The sequence below is a fragment of the Pteropus alecto genome, unplaced genomic scaffold (assembly GCF_000325575.1).
Source record: "Pteropus alecto unplaced genomic scaffold, ASM32557v1 scaffold22, whole genome shotgun sequence".
Classification (NCBI taxonomy): Eukaryota; Metazoa; Chordata; class Mammalia; order Chiroptera; family Pteropodidae; genus Pteropus; species Pteropus alecto.
In genome coordinates this window covers 3,021,717-3,037,811 of record NW_006434839.1, presented here as the reverse complement: position 1 = coordinate 3,037,811, position 16,095 = coordinate 3,021,717, and the positions used below count along the sequence as shown (strand labels likewise).

At 44.4% G+C, this 16,095-nt stretch overlaps 1 protein-coding gene and 1 pseudogene across 1 annotated transcript in view; one reads left to right on the top strand and one right to left on the bottom strand.

Annotated features, from left to right (window-relative positions):
* The window catches only part of KIAA1549 (KIAA1549 ortholog), a 119,734-nt gene that overhangs the window by 52,274 nt on the left and 51,365 nt on the right, over positions 1 to 16,095 (bottom strand). Inside the window, exons 6-10 of the mRNA XM_015588296.2 lie at positions 8,506 to 11,166; positions 5,758 to 5,846; positions 4,576 to 4,753; positions 3,369 to 3,499; positions 1,135 to 1,318 (exon numbers count right to left, since the gene is read on the bottom strand). Of these exons, the coding sequence (XP_015443782.1) occupies positions 1,135 to 1,318; positions 3,369 to 3,499; positions 4,576 to 4,753; positions 5,758 to 5,846; positions 8,506 to 11,166 (3,243 nt within the window). The remainder of the gene's footprint in view (positions 1 to 1,134; positions 1,319 to 3,368; positions 3,500 to 4,575; positions 4,754 to 5,757; positions 5,847 to 8,505; positions 11,167 to 16,095) is intronic.
* On the top strand, positions 3,028 to 3,146 carry LOC112478723 (annotated as a pseudogene).

Below are 16,095 nucleotides of genomic sequence, written 5' to 3'. Positions count from 1 at the left end.
TCCTACACTAGGTAGCACTACATACGGAAGACGAAGTCGCCAGATCGGCGTGGGGGCCGGACAGCACGCGCGGTTTCTGCGCACGTCCGTCTCAAGGAGAAAGAGGACAAAAAGGAATCCAGGGCTTGCTCACGTGACACTGTGGGACGCTGTGGGACGGCACTTCAGAGAGAGGTCACCCACACGTTCCCCGTGAAATGTCACTGTGCCCGGAGCAATGAGCTTTCACACCGTGTTCTTTGGAGCCCTAGGATTCTCTGGCAGTGACTCAGGGTCGCTGCCCCGATGTCCTGGCTCGCCTGGGACAGGCCCGGTGTATACCTGTTGTACAGCGTGCGTATTTTATCCACGCCTGCACTGTCCGTGACTGGAAGCTGCTAGATGTAGAGAGCGATTTTACCCCTGTCTACTGCTGCATGTTGACAAGGCATGCTTCTTCATTTCATTAACAACACACTAAAATGCATTAAGAATCGTTAGACCATTTGGCAGTTCCACCTTCGGGAAAAAGATTTTTTTTTTTTTTTTGCCTGACTTCAACTCTGGAATCTACTGCTCTTTTTTTTTGAAGTAAATGTTTCTGCCACACCCAGGCCTACTCCATGTGCACTGTGAATCTAAATGCATCAGCCAGAAAGAAAGGTTTTGTTCCCATTTATTATTCTTTTTTAAGTGTACACCTAAAAGTCACTCTTTCTGGTGCACAGTTCTATGAGTTTTGATGACCGCACAGAGCTGTGTAACGACCACCACCATAAAGATCTAGAACCATCTCATGGCCTCCTCTCCTCCCAAACGGCCATCTGCTACTCTTTTGTAGTCTAGCTTTCCTCCCAACCCTCACCCCTGGCAACCACAAATCTGTTCTCTGTTCTTCTGCTTTTACCTTTTCCAGAACTGGTAAAATCTCTCATAGCACCCTCTTCCTCAGAAAAGAGATTAAATCGAGGTCCAGTGGGTGAGGCCGCAGGGCTGGAGACCCATCCTGGCTTGAATCCGAAAAGCTCTAATTTTATCGGATTTGCATTCTGAATTTCAGCCCAATATTTCACTTGAGGAAAAGAGGTTCCCCCCACCACGGAAACGCCCACGACCACGTCCGTCCCCAGCACTTCGCGGGGGAGTAGTACTCACGTTCGGCCATCTGGAGCACTGGGTACCCCAGGTAGAAGCTGAACTCCACCACACTCAAATTCCTGAGCAGCTCGCTCACTTGCGTCCCGTTCCAGAAGCCCTGGGCACCTTTCACCGCGAAGACGATGTTCACAGGGCCCCGCCGGGGGGCCGTCCTCGAAGGACCCACGGTGACGTTCAGGATCTGAAAGGAGAGGTCGGAACAACACTGTGGGACGGAAAACATTCCGCCGAAAACATTCCGCCGAAAACCTGACTGATTTCTCCCTCACGATTCCTCTCATCGGTTTTATTTTATTGTATTTTTAAAGCGAGTGACGTGTTTAAAGGAAGAGTAACTGGCGTCACGACCTGGTTCCCTTTCGCAACACTTTAAAATCTCAGGTGATTGAGAATGTTTTTTACGTTAAGTGATGAACTGAGTGCATGTGTCTACATGTATCACCTCCCTCCCTCCCACCTCAAATCCTAGTGAAATAACAAGGGGCTGAAAAAAGAGGAGCAATCAATCCATGACAGTACTGAGAATGGAAAAAAAAAAAAGAGATTCTGTCGAATTTCTGGAAAATGGAGAAAGGATGGAACCATATTGGTATAAAGCGGAACTGGGGGAACCAAGACCCGTGGCACAGACTCTAGGGGAGCTGAGAAGCATTGTCCCTAGCAGCCTGGGAGGCTCGAAGATAGAGACCCACAGGAAATAAGACCGAGAGTAGGCAGCTGTAATTAATTAAAGCCTCTGTGCCAAAGAGCTGAGTCAAGTGCCTCCCTCCTTTTTCCTTTCTGTCTGCCACACCCAGGCCAGCACAGAGGTGCCAGCAGCAGCCACATCTCCACCCCGAAGAGCCTGAAGTGCGGCCCCCTAAGGAAAACAGCTCCCTACCTGAGAGACCCACCGCAGGTTTGGGCCCTAAGCGAGGACGTGGGTGGAGACTGCACACAGAGACGAGGAAGGAAATGAAAGAAAAAGTAGCTCTGCCAAGAAAAAGCTGCACTAACGTGCTCCATCCCAGGGTACAACCTCTTCATCCTGCCTGTCTCGACCACACGCTGCCCCAAGAGAGAAACTCACCACAGATGTATATTCTGCCTGGTACCTGGTGCTCCACTGAATCTCCCTTTAGGACACAGGGCTGACACAGACACAGACTAGACAGCTGAAGGGGAAAGCTGAACGAGCTGCCAGAGTTAACCACCTGCTTCTTCACTCCCGCCGACCAACAGTTTCCAAACATTTACAGAAAAGCAACAGCACGAAAGCAAAGAACCGAGAGCAGCACAGAACGATGGCCTCAGAGAAAATAGAGATAACTGAGGAAACAGAAGACGACTTTCAAAAAACTCTATTGTCCTCAAAGACTTTCAAGGTGACATTATATCCTCACACAAGATAATCTTGCATCATTGCAGGAAAGGCTGCAATAAAAAAAAGGAGCAAAGAACAATGAAAAAAATGAAGGCGTCGCGAAAATCCAAGAGAGGGACTGAATAATATAATAAACACAGCTGAAGACTAAATTAATGACTTGGAGGGCAAAGTTTAGATAATCTGTAAAAACAGGAAATTAAAAGGAGATGAAAAATATAAGAAAAAAAATAGAAATAGGAAAGATGAATCCAGGAGCACCAAAATCTATTTAATATGAATTCCAGAAAGAGAAGACGAAGAATATGGAGGAAAAAACATACCAAAGAAATAAAATAAAAACAGCAGCAGTGTCCATATGATGCATACGAAGCATGTTCTTTCATTAGTAGCTATATTGTGTTTTTTTTTAGAGTGAAGCACTGCCTTTCCTGGCATTCCATAATATGAGCGCTAGTATATTTTGGCATTGTCCCCATTGGATAAACTATAAGTTGATAACGTTCCTTTTTAGAAGAAATTTTCTGGTCTGAGGCCATGCCACCCTGAACACACCCGATCTCGTGTGATCTCGGAAGTTAAGCAGGATCCGGCCTGGTTAGTACTTGGATGAGAGACCACCTAGGAAGACCAGGTGCTATAGGCTTTAAAAACAAACAAACAAATCAATAAAATAGAAGGAATTTTCAGCTCACCATATCTGAGCTACGCGACAATACCACGAAAAGAGATCAGCCCCAACCCACGTGAACTGACTCTCCTCCACTGGAGGGAATCGGGAAGAGCCAAGTGCATCTTCAGCGGAACATGACAAAACTGGCTCCCTTGGAAAGCGAAAGCCTCTCGTTCTGCACTCGGCGCTTCTCACCTGCACTGTGAGGTTATACGTGGCCTGGTGGTGTTTTCTCACTTCAGAGAGAGCTGTCATCAGGCCTTTCTCGATGCGCTGGGTGAAGTTGCAGAAGCCAGTATCCACGCTCTGAGGCACAAACTGAAGGACTGAAAGACAACAATCGCAGTCCCATGAATTCGGCGTTTCTTTAGTATCGATGAAGGAAGAGAGGGAAAAAGAGGACCTAAATCAACTAACTCATCCACAGCCCAGGGTTACGTTCTATGGTGTATTATGTATGCGTATATATCACGGAAATGTAGGAAACCACCTCCGAACCCAGCGAAGATATGCAATGGGGAGGCGGCGTCATCATTTGTGAACGGGAAAAATATCTAAGATAACAATTTGAGCACAAGAAGCTGCAACTGACTGAAATATTTCAAATATATATGAATTCATTAGAGATGAATTAGTAAGTATTTATGGGTGAAAACACACGATATCTGGTATTGCTCTGAAACACTCTAGCTTCTTCAAAAAAAAATATGCAGGGGATAGATAGAACGAAGTTGGGAAAATGTTGATAATTTTTTAAGCTTAGTAATGGACATAAATTAGCTTAATATGTTATTCTCTCTACTTTGTATATGTTTGAAGGTATCCATGAGGAAAAGTTAAATATAATATTAGAGAATTACTGTGACTTTTAGGGGATGTGATAGCACTTATAGATGTATATGTGTATATGTATATGCATACATGCATATATATATATATGTATGCATATATATGTGTGTGTATGTATGCACATGGTGTGTATGTATAAGTGTGCATACCTTTATACGACTGAATATGAATATATATGTATACATGTAGATGTGTACATGTATATATGTATATGTATGTTTAATAATCTATCTCTTAGAGACACAGGCTAAAATATTTTTGAATGAAAAGATATGATGCCATATCAAAATAATATGAAAGGAATGATATAGATGGGGGTGTGGCTATAACCAGGCTGACTAGAAGTTAAACACTGTCGAAACCGTACCATAGGTACAAGAGGGTTCATTAAACTATTCCGTGTACTTCTGTATATGTTGGAAATTTTCCATGAAGTTTTTTTGAAGATTTAAATAATGAATTTTAAAAAGAATCCTCCCCAAAGTTTTAAAAACAAAAAAATAAAGTGAAATTCTATTTACAAGTCAAAACAGCTATGCTTGGGTTTTCTCACCTGTTTGAACTTGGAACCTGGACTCTGGCACAAGGAAGGAAGGTTTCACAGCCAAGATTAAAGGAGTTTGGTCACGTACAAGTTTACTGTTTATAAGTACATTTATGACTGATATTGCCGTGTAAACAAAAGGACCGGATGTTACCAGAAAAGTGAAGTCAGCGAATAGTTCGTAAACCTATGAAAATAAAAAAACATAAGACAATAATTATCAAATTATCAAATCAGAAAACCACAATTCAAATGTAGAAGAAGCTGTACTGAGATACATAATAAGGTAAAAAACAGCTAATTTTAAATGAAGAAGTAGGGCTTCACAGATACTCAAATTTTATTGAGGACAGCGAGAAAGAACAGCCAACAATACGAACTGAATAAGGAGTTATGGAAATTCAAGGTGTTTGCTTGTTTTCACCCACGTATAAACAAACAATTATTCTATTGAGTAATGCTGTCCAAAAGAAATGTGTGAGCCACATATGCAATTATAAAATTTCTAGTAGCCACGTTACAAAGCATAAAAAAAAAGAGGTGAAATTAATTTTAAAGACATTTTGCTTCATCCAATATATCTGACATCATTTCAATAAGTATTCAATACAAAAAATTATCAGTGAGATATTTTACATTCCTTTTTTCACTAAGTCTCTAAAATCCAGTATGTATTTTGTGCTTAACAGCCCATCTCAGCTCAGACGAGCCCAATCCACATATGGCCTGTGGCTCTGGCCAGGATGGTGTGGGTCTACAGTGTGGCTTCTGAGCTCATGGGGGTGGGGCGTGGGGGTAGAGAAGGCACCAGCACAGCGTCTGCCGTAAAGCATTTGAAAATCTTGATCTTCCTGAATGTACGGAAACATGCATATGCCCACACTCTAAAATCCAATTGAAACTCTGTCGCAAGTCTTTTCATGCAAATTAGGAGAAGCAAAATTGTTAGGGTCCTCACTCCGAACTCTGGCCTTAGAGCCCCCTTTGTTCCAACTCTGCCAACAAAAACCTGGCCTTGTCTAGGGTCAGGAAGGGCTCCTCTGATGATGTGACATCTGAGTGGAGACTCAGAGGATGAGCAGGTGATCACCAGGGGAAGGGAGGGGAAAAGGGCAAGCGACGGTTCCACGACCATCATCCTGTGCCTTCCCCCCAGGCACCTGTGTCACACTGCCTGCCGCAGGGACCTACCCTGAGCTCCACTGCCCGATTGAAATGAATCCTCAGCACCTCCTTGATGGACGTGATGATGTACTCCTGTACGGCTCTTCTGGCCAGCACTGCAAACGAAAGCCAGCACCAAATGCAGTTAGTGGCATCATGAATAACACGGTCATCACACTTCCAGACACCAAGGCAGAGCCTGTGCTGTGCCAAAGTGACTTAGCGGCTACAAAATCCGTTTTCCAAAATGAGAAAGAACAGAGCAACAGCAGTGGATCTTGAACTTACCAAATCACCATGCACAGCATCAGCTCAATGTGCTAATAAAACCCTCGACTCTGTGCCCCGCCAGGTAAGACCAAGAATCAGGGACTGTGGCCTCACCCCGTACTGGCTACGTGTGGTCAGTGCCTTCCCAAGGGCCAGCCATGGGTCACTGGAGAGTGCTCTTACTTTTAGTGTAGAAAGCCATAAAAAGACTTCTTTCAGAGGACAAAGAATCACCCCAATCCTCTCTCTCTGACACAGAATTACGAAAAACAAAAACAAAACCCAAGGTCAAGTCTCAATGAAGATTCTAAATGAGGTGATGCTTCCTCGGGGTCAAAATTATCCCTGAGAGCAAAGATGGTGCTCATATCCCCTTAAAAATACTGATTAACAGTATGAATATTTAGGCACAATTCCGTACATCTACAAAAACCGCTGAAGTGTAATACATTTATAATGGGTGAATTCTACCCCGGAACGCTATGAAAAATACATGGATTCCTAATAAAGGACATCAAATTCATTAAATGTATGTCATATGTGTAAGTTAATCCATGCTACAAATATCTGATATTCTTAGAGACACTTCTAAAATAGTTTCTAATCTCTAGAAAAATCCTAGAAGGCACATTGTTACTATAAGTATCAGAAATGTCATGGGATCCCAGAGATAAAGACGCTTTCAACAGTTCTCCTAATAAGCCTCTTGTAACTCACCACTTTGTAACTAGTGTGTAACAATGTTGCAAGAAAGAAGTATCACCCATATGAGAACTCTTCTCTCTCTCTCCTGGACTACTGTAATCCTGCAGATGAAGGTTCACCACTCTGTCCCAACCTCATTTCCTCCTCCCATTACACAGTCTAATTGCCAGTCAAGCTGAATGTCCTTGGGCTGTCAAACCTCCCCACCTCCGTTAGCACCCTCCACCCAGAGGACACTTCCCTCAACCTTCAGCTGACAGCCTTTCGCTCATCTTTTAACGTGACCTCCAATTCATATCCTTCCAAACCCGTCCCTTATCATCCCAAACTGTCACTCTTAAGGAACTCTGCTTCAACCATTCTCATCACAGCTACCGAGAAAAGAGGGCTCAGCATCCGCCCCACTAGACCCTAAGCCTGAGAGACGGAACCACGTCATTCATCTCTATATTCCTTAGAGCATCTAAAAGCACCTCCCACACACACACGAAGTGCTCAATAATTACTTGTCACATGAATTAACAAACAGTGTGTCATCTGAGGGAGGGGGGAGTTAGGAGAGCAAAGGCTTCGGCGGCCGACCCTCTCAGAGGTGGCAGCACTGCACGGTGAGGAGAGGTCGCGTGGCCCACGTCACTCGGCACAGAGAACGAAGGTGAAGTACGTTCTCCTTCTCCCTCCCGTCCTCTCCTCCCTTGTCCATGCCATTCCACTCCTTCTCAACCTCTCCTGCCATCTTCTCACCCCTTCTTCATGTCTACCCTTTATCCCCATCAAAACCAATAGTGCCAGGCTGCTCATCTACAGCGTGCTGTATGCATCGACAGGTCACGAGACTGCATGCACACCCTGTCATTTCTCACGAAGAACAAGCTGGAGAGCCTGGTCAAGTGGACCACAGTCGCTGGCCTTGTACAGACATGACAGCAAATGTACTCCAGTTTCAAGTGAGTAAAGCAGCTAGGCAGTGCCCAGGGGAGCTGCTGCTTGTTGGCTAGTCACTCAGGCTGCAGACCAGGGCGAAGGTCAAAGGTTATGACCAAACTCAGAGGACATGTAGTCACTCCGTGTTTCTTTGCTCAGGATCCCAGTGACATTTGTGGGAGTATATAAGAGCAAAATGCCCCAGCCTTTCAAGAATAAGAATAGTAAATTAGTAAGAAATTTGCAATGCTTGCCCTTAGACTTTTTCCCAGGTAACTGTGTGAACTAAACATGAAGGTGTTTATTGTGACGTCTTCTAAGCATCCACTGGGTTATGCATCCCAATATCCTAGCAAAAGCGTCTACGTTTGTTTGTATGTTTTTAATTTTTCATTTATTCTTATTGCTACGGACCAACTACTACATAATATTCTGTGGGTATTCCTTATGTGCCAGGCACTGGGTTCAGTATTTTATATGCATTCATGCACTTAAATCTTTATAATAACCCAATGAAGTAGGGGCCACTGCCATCCTTGTTTAATAGTAGAGGAAACGAAGTCTTAGAGAGGCTGAATGTTAACTGTCTGGTGAACTAATAGTCGATGGCCAACGGAGAGAGGATTACCAACCCAGGACATCTCTGAGTCCAAAGCCAACATCCTTTGCCCACGATGCTATACATATTTCATAATGTACCTTAGAAAGATCACCCCTGGACTTTGGGTGGTAAACACACAACAGAATATACAGATGTCAAATTATAATGTACACCTGAAAATTATATAATTGTATTAACCAATGTTACCCTGATAAACAATTAAAAAAAAAAAAAAATCACCCAACCAGCAGAGGTGACCTGAAGCAGGGCCTTACCAGTCGTGATCAAATAGGCATCAGGAACTGTGATATCACACACATACGGCAGCGTGGTGGTGTCCGGCGCTGGTGTATCAACCATCGCTTCAGGGGTGAAGGTGACCAGAGGAGGAAGGGATGGAGGGAGAAGCAGCGTGCTGCTCTCATGGGGCTTCTGACTCGAATGCCTGCCGTTCGGGGTGGTGTCCACGGTTTCGTCAGGGGCAGCAGTGGTCTCAGGTGTGCTCAGTTCAGTGGAGGTGTTCAAGGGTAAGTCCGTGGGTGTGAAAGATGGGCTCACGATTATCGGCTCTGTAGGTACAGGTGAGGGGGTCGTTTCAGGAACAAACGAGGCAGCTGATGACGGGGACGCAGTGGTGACCAATCCTGTGGTGGTGGGAATGACTTTGGAGAAAGAGGATACGACAGACATGTGATCGTCCATGCCACTGACATCGTCGTCAGAAGGTGCTGGAGTCGAAAAGAGAGAGGACTCCGTTAAAGTGGGTGATGTGTGAAAAGCAGTTGAAGGTGATGTTGAGTGAGTCCCAGCAGTCGAAATGTCAAAGGGGAGCTCAGAACTGGAGGGCATCAGTGTGGTGACTGCGGATTCGTGAGACATGAGTGAAAACTCAAAATAGGAGGTAGTTTCAGTCAAAGCTGAGGTAAAATGAGCTTCAGAATCGTCTGTCAGTGAAACAGTTGATGCTTCAGAGGACTTGAGAGAATCAGAGGGGACGTTTGATAGCAGTGACATCTCAGAGTAACTAGGTAGAAAAGTGAATGTATTTAAAAGAAGGTCTGAACTTGGCCAGAGTTGAGAAAATTTGAGGTCTGGGGAATTAGGAACAGAAAGCTGAGGTGACTGCAAATTAATGGACTCGGACAATGTAAGTGTCTCAACCAAGGTAGAAAAAGCCTGAGAAATGACGGCCGACAGGTCACTTGACCCTGGAGACGGAGACACAAGGACTTCTGAAGATGAAGGCACCGAGCTGCTGAATTCCAGCGGTGGAGTTGAGAAAAAGCTGGATGCAAACTCCAAAATACTTTCGGTTTCATGCTGGGAAAAACTGGCAGGTTCTCGGTCAGGGAAAAGTGAAGACTCTCGTGAGGGATCCAAACTATATTTAGCGGACGTAAAAAGAGCTGGGTCTCTGTGAGCAAGCGACGGCGTGCTTTCCTCTGCTGTGACAGAGAAAGACGCATCCAGGAGAACACTGGCGATGGCTGAGGGAAACCCGGCTGTTACACCGGATGGTGTCACTTGAGTCTCGATGACAGAGGAGACAAAAGGGGCACTATCCAGTAACACCGGTACAGAGACACGGCCGTGGGAAGGATGCACCTGTGTGGCCACGTCCACCTCCGCTGAAATACCACCGCTCACCGATGACACTTCCACAGACCGAGAAGAAAGCGGAACTATCGGTCTTGAGGGGAAGAGAGTATTAAATTCTTGAAGCTCCTCCTCGAATTCTGAGAAGTCTGCTCCTGTGCTGCTCGGTGGGGAGACGCTGCTTGCTTCCATGACGGTCAGGGACAGGGCTTCGGCACCATCCCCCGACCCTACGTCCTTCTCCAGGAGGCTCGCCGACGGAACGTGCCGAGGAGACGCCACGGTGCAGGACGCGCACCCCAGGTGTGGTCGGAATGGGGGCGCTGGGCTCCGGACCTGAGTGTCAGCCACGTGACTTGGGACCACTGAATTGCCGGGCGGTCCCGACGCTTCAGAGGAGCTGCTGGGAAGGAAGGGGTTATAGGAGACATCAGCCGATGGAACAGAAAAGGACTCGAATGCAAGAGAAGTTGAAAACAAAACGGAATTTGTGCTGCTGCTGCTTCTAAAGACAAGGGCCGTCTGTGACGCGGCTGCCGCAGGGGGTGTTCCTGGAGAGACGGTTTCCTTCAGACTCTGACTCAGTGCAGTGGTCACATCAGGGTACCCGCCTGTACCTGTAGCCAGAACACCCTCTGGAGGCGTTGGGACCTCCCCCGACACGGGGAGGGGCTGAGGCACTGAAGACACTGAGCCGAAGAGGAGGGCTTCTACGCCTTCTGTTCCTGAAGCCACGATCTCTGGCAAAGTCCTGCTTGATAAGTGCCCGCGAGGGTCAGTGGGATAAAGCACCAAAGTCCCACTGGGAGTTGGAATGATGCCCTCGGAGGTGAGGAGAGCTGACCAGAAAGTACTGAAATGACTGGGGGACTCAGCACACGTGGTCGGTTGTCGCACTGTGTCTTGCCACGCTGATGCCACCTCTTCACCGTGGGAAGAAAGGCTGGGTAAGGGTGGGGTCAGTACGGAGTCTAATGTTTCTTTGGGCAGCCCTAGTGGGCTGACTGTGATACACTGTACCGGAGAAACCACACGGGAGGCGGCCCACTGAGTTTCTGGCAAAAAGTTATCCATTTCGTCGTCATCTACGACCACCTCGTTGCTTGTCACGGACACGTAATTCGCCACAAAGATGCTGTGATCTGCTTTACTTTGGGTCAGTTTTCCTAGGTTAAAAAAGGCTGTATCAAAAGTCGTGGCGGGTGGAGGTGACGTGACATGGAGAGGACCGCTTTGCCAGGACACTGGAGCAGTTCCTGTTAAGGCCACATGTGCAGTGCTGTGTCCCGAGCTCGCCTTCAGCACGAGCTCCACGGAGGATGAGGGGAGGCTGTGCTCATCTATAAAGCAAATCAGAGCTGGGTTAGCTGCAAGGCAATGAAAACCACGTCACTCACATCTTGTTTCAGACATAAATTTACTCTTCTAACAAACATCTGCTTTCTGTGAATACACACAATTCATAGTTAGAAGCTAAACAGGCAACTGGAAGCCAGAAATTGCCAGAATCCCTGTCATGGTAATATCTGCAACTATTCATAGACCTTTACTTTAGCTTGTGTGTGTGTGTGTGTGTGTGTGTGTGCGCGCGCGCGCGCACTGGCATTTCCCACCCCCCCACCCCCTTTCTAATGACGCCACAGAATACTGGAACTGGAGAAGGGCTTAGGAGGTTGTCCGACCTGTTCTCTCTCATCACATGAGAAAGAGGGGTTCAGGGAAGGTAACTAAATCAATTATATAAGCCCCTGGAATCTGAATATAACTCCGCCTTAACTCCCAAGCCCATGTTCTTTCTCTTCCATAAGAACTGGCTTTTGAGAGAAATGAACGCAACAACTCTGACTGCATCCCTCGCTCCCCAGGTAAGAGAGTTCACTGGTTTCCTAGTCATGGGACCTTCCACACTGAGGCTTCAGGCTACCTTCAGGCTCAGCTCTCATCATTCCCTGCTCCACTCTCATACCTTCCCAACTACGCTCTGGCCAAATGAGCTACCTGTAGTTCTCCAAACCCAAATTCTCTGGCTCAATGATTTTGCACATTCTTGTCCCTCAGCCTGCAATGCCCTTCCCCGGCTCTCCACCAGGATGACATCCACGGGTCCTGCAGATGCAGCACAGATACCAGCTCCCTCCTCAATATTCTGAAGTTGGGTTAGGGCATCTCCCTAGGTGCTCCACTGGAATCAACCGTCTGCTCATTACACTGTGAGCTGCATGAAGACAGGAATAATGATCCATTTCCCTCACATGATGCACTCGATAAACATATGTTAAATCAATGAATAAGTGGTGTCTGAGGACCAAGTTCTGATATGTGCCAAAAGCATCCTATCCACCTCTCAAAGGTTCATATTCCTTATCCTTGTGACAGTTGTCATTATCATTTGAGTAGTTTAGGTGTCTCCAACTGTAACTCAGATACACTGTGTAGAGGCAGAATGTGTGATGGCCCAGGCCTCTCATGAAGGTCTGGGGAATAGGGTACCATCCACTACGGTACAGGCTGGAGACGGAGCAACTATCATAACTCATAGCAACACCCTCAGCTCCTTGTCCAAGCTATCAGAACACAAGTGTGTGAAATGGTATAGGGATAATCTTGAATTCACTCTATTTTTAAAAAGTAAATTATTTCTATTCCATTCTTGGAAATATGGCAAACTAGAGATCTCAAAGCCTACCAACTTAATCATGCTTAATAAACGTTCAAAAACATCCTTTTATAAGATTGCATGAGCCCGCAAGACAACAGGGTACTTGTACTAAGTACAGGAGCAAAGCAGGGCTAGGGAGGTCATCGAGCACTGAAGTCCCCGGATAACCTAGAGGGACACTGGACCAGGTAGTCTAATGCTTAGGCCACCGGGGAGTGAGGAACAAGTATTGGGTGTTGACAGGTAAAGAACTCAACTGAAGACCATCTACAAAAAGTGGAGACCCAGGAAGTATCACATCTCAGGGAAGGACTGAATTAGGAAGAAAAATATCTACCCCTCAGAAGATGGCAAGAAAAAGTGTCTGTTTCAACTTTGATTTTGTGCAGATATTTTACAAAAAATTTCCCCAAGACTGGAATCTATACTACTTGTATGGTGCTGTGAACTAGCACTGTAATGTAAAGGAGACCAAATCTCCAGTGCCTGTCAGAGGCTAACGCAAATCATCTCCAGATGCACATGCTCTCAAACCAGGCATCGACGTATCCCTATAGCTAGAGTTCCAACGAATGTGAGTATAAAATTAAAAATTACAAAACATGTAAGGAAATAAGGTACGGTGAAAAAAAGTCGAGAGGAACCCCCCACCAAAAAATAATAATAATAATAATCTACGCATATAGTATCAGCTCTGTAAAGACTTCAGAAATTAGAATTATGGAATACACTTTGAAGGGACATTTAATTCATTTAAAAGAATAAAGAGGAGACTGAAAACACGAGTAAGGAGAGAGAGACTATGAAAGCACCAGGAAGATTTGAAAGAGAATGAAAAGAACATCTATTAATGAAAAATATAACAATTAACATTTTAAAACTCAATATACAGTATATAATAAACAGAGAGATTTAGTAAACTGGAGGATAAAACTAAAAATTACTAAGAATGGAGCACAGAGAAACAAAAGAATGAGAAATGTAAATAAGGGACGTTAAGAAATATGGAAGACAGAATAAGACAGTCCAACAGACATTCAATCAAAGTGACAGAGGGAACTGAGTAGAGACAATATGCAAAGAGCACTAAGAACTGTCCAGAATTAATGAGAGATATGAATCCTTCTATTCAAGAAGACCAAGAAATCCCAAGCAGGTTGAATGTTTTAAAAACCCGTACCTACACACCTACTTACATACCACAGAACACCAAAGACAAAGAGAAATTATAAATGTGGTCAGAGAACAGGAATGGCAATTACACCCTCAGATAACTACTTCACAGAACTAGGAGCCAAGTGACAATGAAATAAAATCTTCGTAGTGCTGACAGAAAATATCTGACATCTTAGGTTTCAATAACCAGCAATATAAAAATATTTTCAGATAAGCAAAACGTAGTTATACCAACGGAAGACCCTCGGTAGAGAAGGCTCTTTAAACAGGAGTATACAATAATTCCCAGCACCATCAACAGGTTCTGTGACTTTAAGCAAAGTGATGTTTAATGAAAACAATTTTACTGTAGGCTAATTGATATAAACAAGAGTTAAGTTCCCACAGCGTCTCATCGGTGATATAATAAAATGACATTGAACAAAACAATGTTATCTGAGGACCTGTTGCATACTTTAAGAGGAAAGGTAATTATCCCAGAAGAGCTGAGAAGAAGGAATAGAGAATAAATGAATGATAAAAGTATGGCTAAATCGAAACAAGTTCTGATGGTATAAATGAGCAACAATAATACTATGTAACTTCTGAGGTTACAAAAGACATGATGTAGAATTAAAATAGCTTACAATCACCCAGAAGCTGAAAGAGGCCATCCAGAGGTATTTGCAACTCACTAGCAGACATGAAAATCAAGACTTATGACAAAATTCTGTAAATAGATTTTGTGTGTATATACTAAAATTTGTAAATGATTTTTAGTCGCATATTTCCATAGATAAAATATTTCCAGCTGGTTCCATTAACATCTGAAAGTCACAAATTTACATCAGATAAAAGCTGCTTAAAGAATCATATTCTTTGTGATGTAATATAACTTTTAAAAATGAATGAACAATAAAACAAAACCATTTCTTAAAGACTTTAAGTTGTTTCGCAGCCACATTATTCAGCGTTTGTTGTCTTCTATAGGACCTGGCTCTAGGATCTGTCTTTGTGCTTTCTATTTACCTGTCACATTCCAAGCATGGGTAAGACAAAACTCAGAACTCATCACGACCAAGATAAAGTAATAGCTGTTCTTTTCTATAGTAAAGGTTAAAAACTTAGACATTTAAGAAGTAATGAAATCAACATTCTGCCCAGATATGTAGAAGATAGATTGGAAAGTTTTCCTAACAATAAATCGTTTTATGTGGTTGTTTTGAAACTCTGCTATGATTTAATTTATTTTGAAATATAAGCTCTGAACAGAGAGCAAGATCCCTTTTAAAATGAATCAGAAACATATTTGTGAGTGCACAGGAAGGCTGCAAGAGATAAAATAACAAAGAAAAGCGACATTTTGTGGCTAATTTATGAACCCGAGAATCTGATGCAAATTAGAAGTCAACGAACTCTGCCTTCAAAGGACAGGGAACAGGGAAGGCAAACTGGTCAAAAGGATGAAAAATTCTCCCGATTAGTCAACAGAGGAGTGAAAAACTTCCTGTTAAGAAATGTGAGGGGTGCCAAGCTGTGATGCCTTTTTCCTTTCTTTCGGCCAAGCCCAGGGGGAGAGAAACCAGCTCAGAAGAGACAGCTGCTGAAATGCCCTGGGGAATTGCTTCTGGAGTTAATTCAGGAAGAGGTTAGAAAACCCAGGTGAGTTCCTCTCAGCAGAAAAGGCTTCAGGGACGCTTAATTTCAAGCCCTGGAGATCAATTTCCAAGCTCTAAAGCGTCAGTTCATCAAAGGTTCTCTCTCTGATGACACGGTGAAAGGAACGAGACCCGAGACCAGGGCTCCCCAGACTTTAGTGGCACACAGATGACGCGGGGAACCCCATTCAGACGCGGGCGCTGTCCAGCAGGCCTGCTCCCTGGCTCCCAGGTGGGGCCAGGTCCGCATGGCAAGTGTTGAGGCACTTTCTCCCACGTAGACCGCAAGACACATGTTTGTTGGGTGCCTACCTTGAACCTGTCTTTGGCTAGGTCCTTGCCATGCTGTAAGTAACAGCAGGAAGTCCCCTCGAGCCATGCTGACTCACAGCGATTAAAAATTCACAAGGCAGATCCACAGAATGCACAACACCGAGAACCCTAAGGAGACCTCCAGACTTTGGGTGACAATGCTGCGTCAGTGTAGGTTCATGGATTGTAACAGATGTTGACAATGAAGGAGGCAAAGCCTGTGTGGGGGCAGAGGGCACACAGGAAGTCTCTGTGCCTTCCCCTCAATTTTGTGAATCTACAACTGCTCTTAAAAAAATAGTCTTTAAAAAGCATATTAAAAAGCTTTTAAGGAACTTTTTAAAAATTCAAAAGGGAGATAGATGCCTAACTGCCTCTAAGAACTTGTTGGTCTAACACATGCAAGATAATTTGGTATTTTATTTAACTTTGTTTTTTTTTTTAAGTCATATTTTTCTATTTGGAAAATATGACTTATATAAATA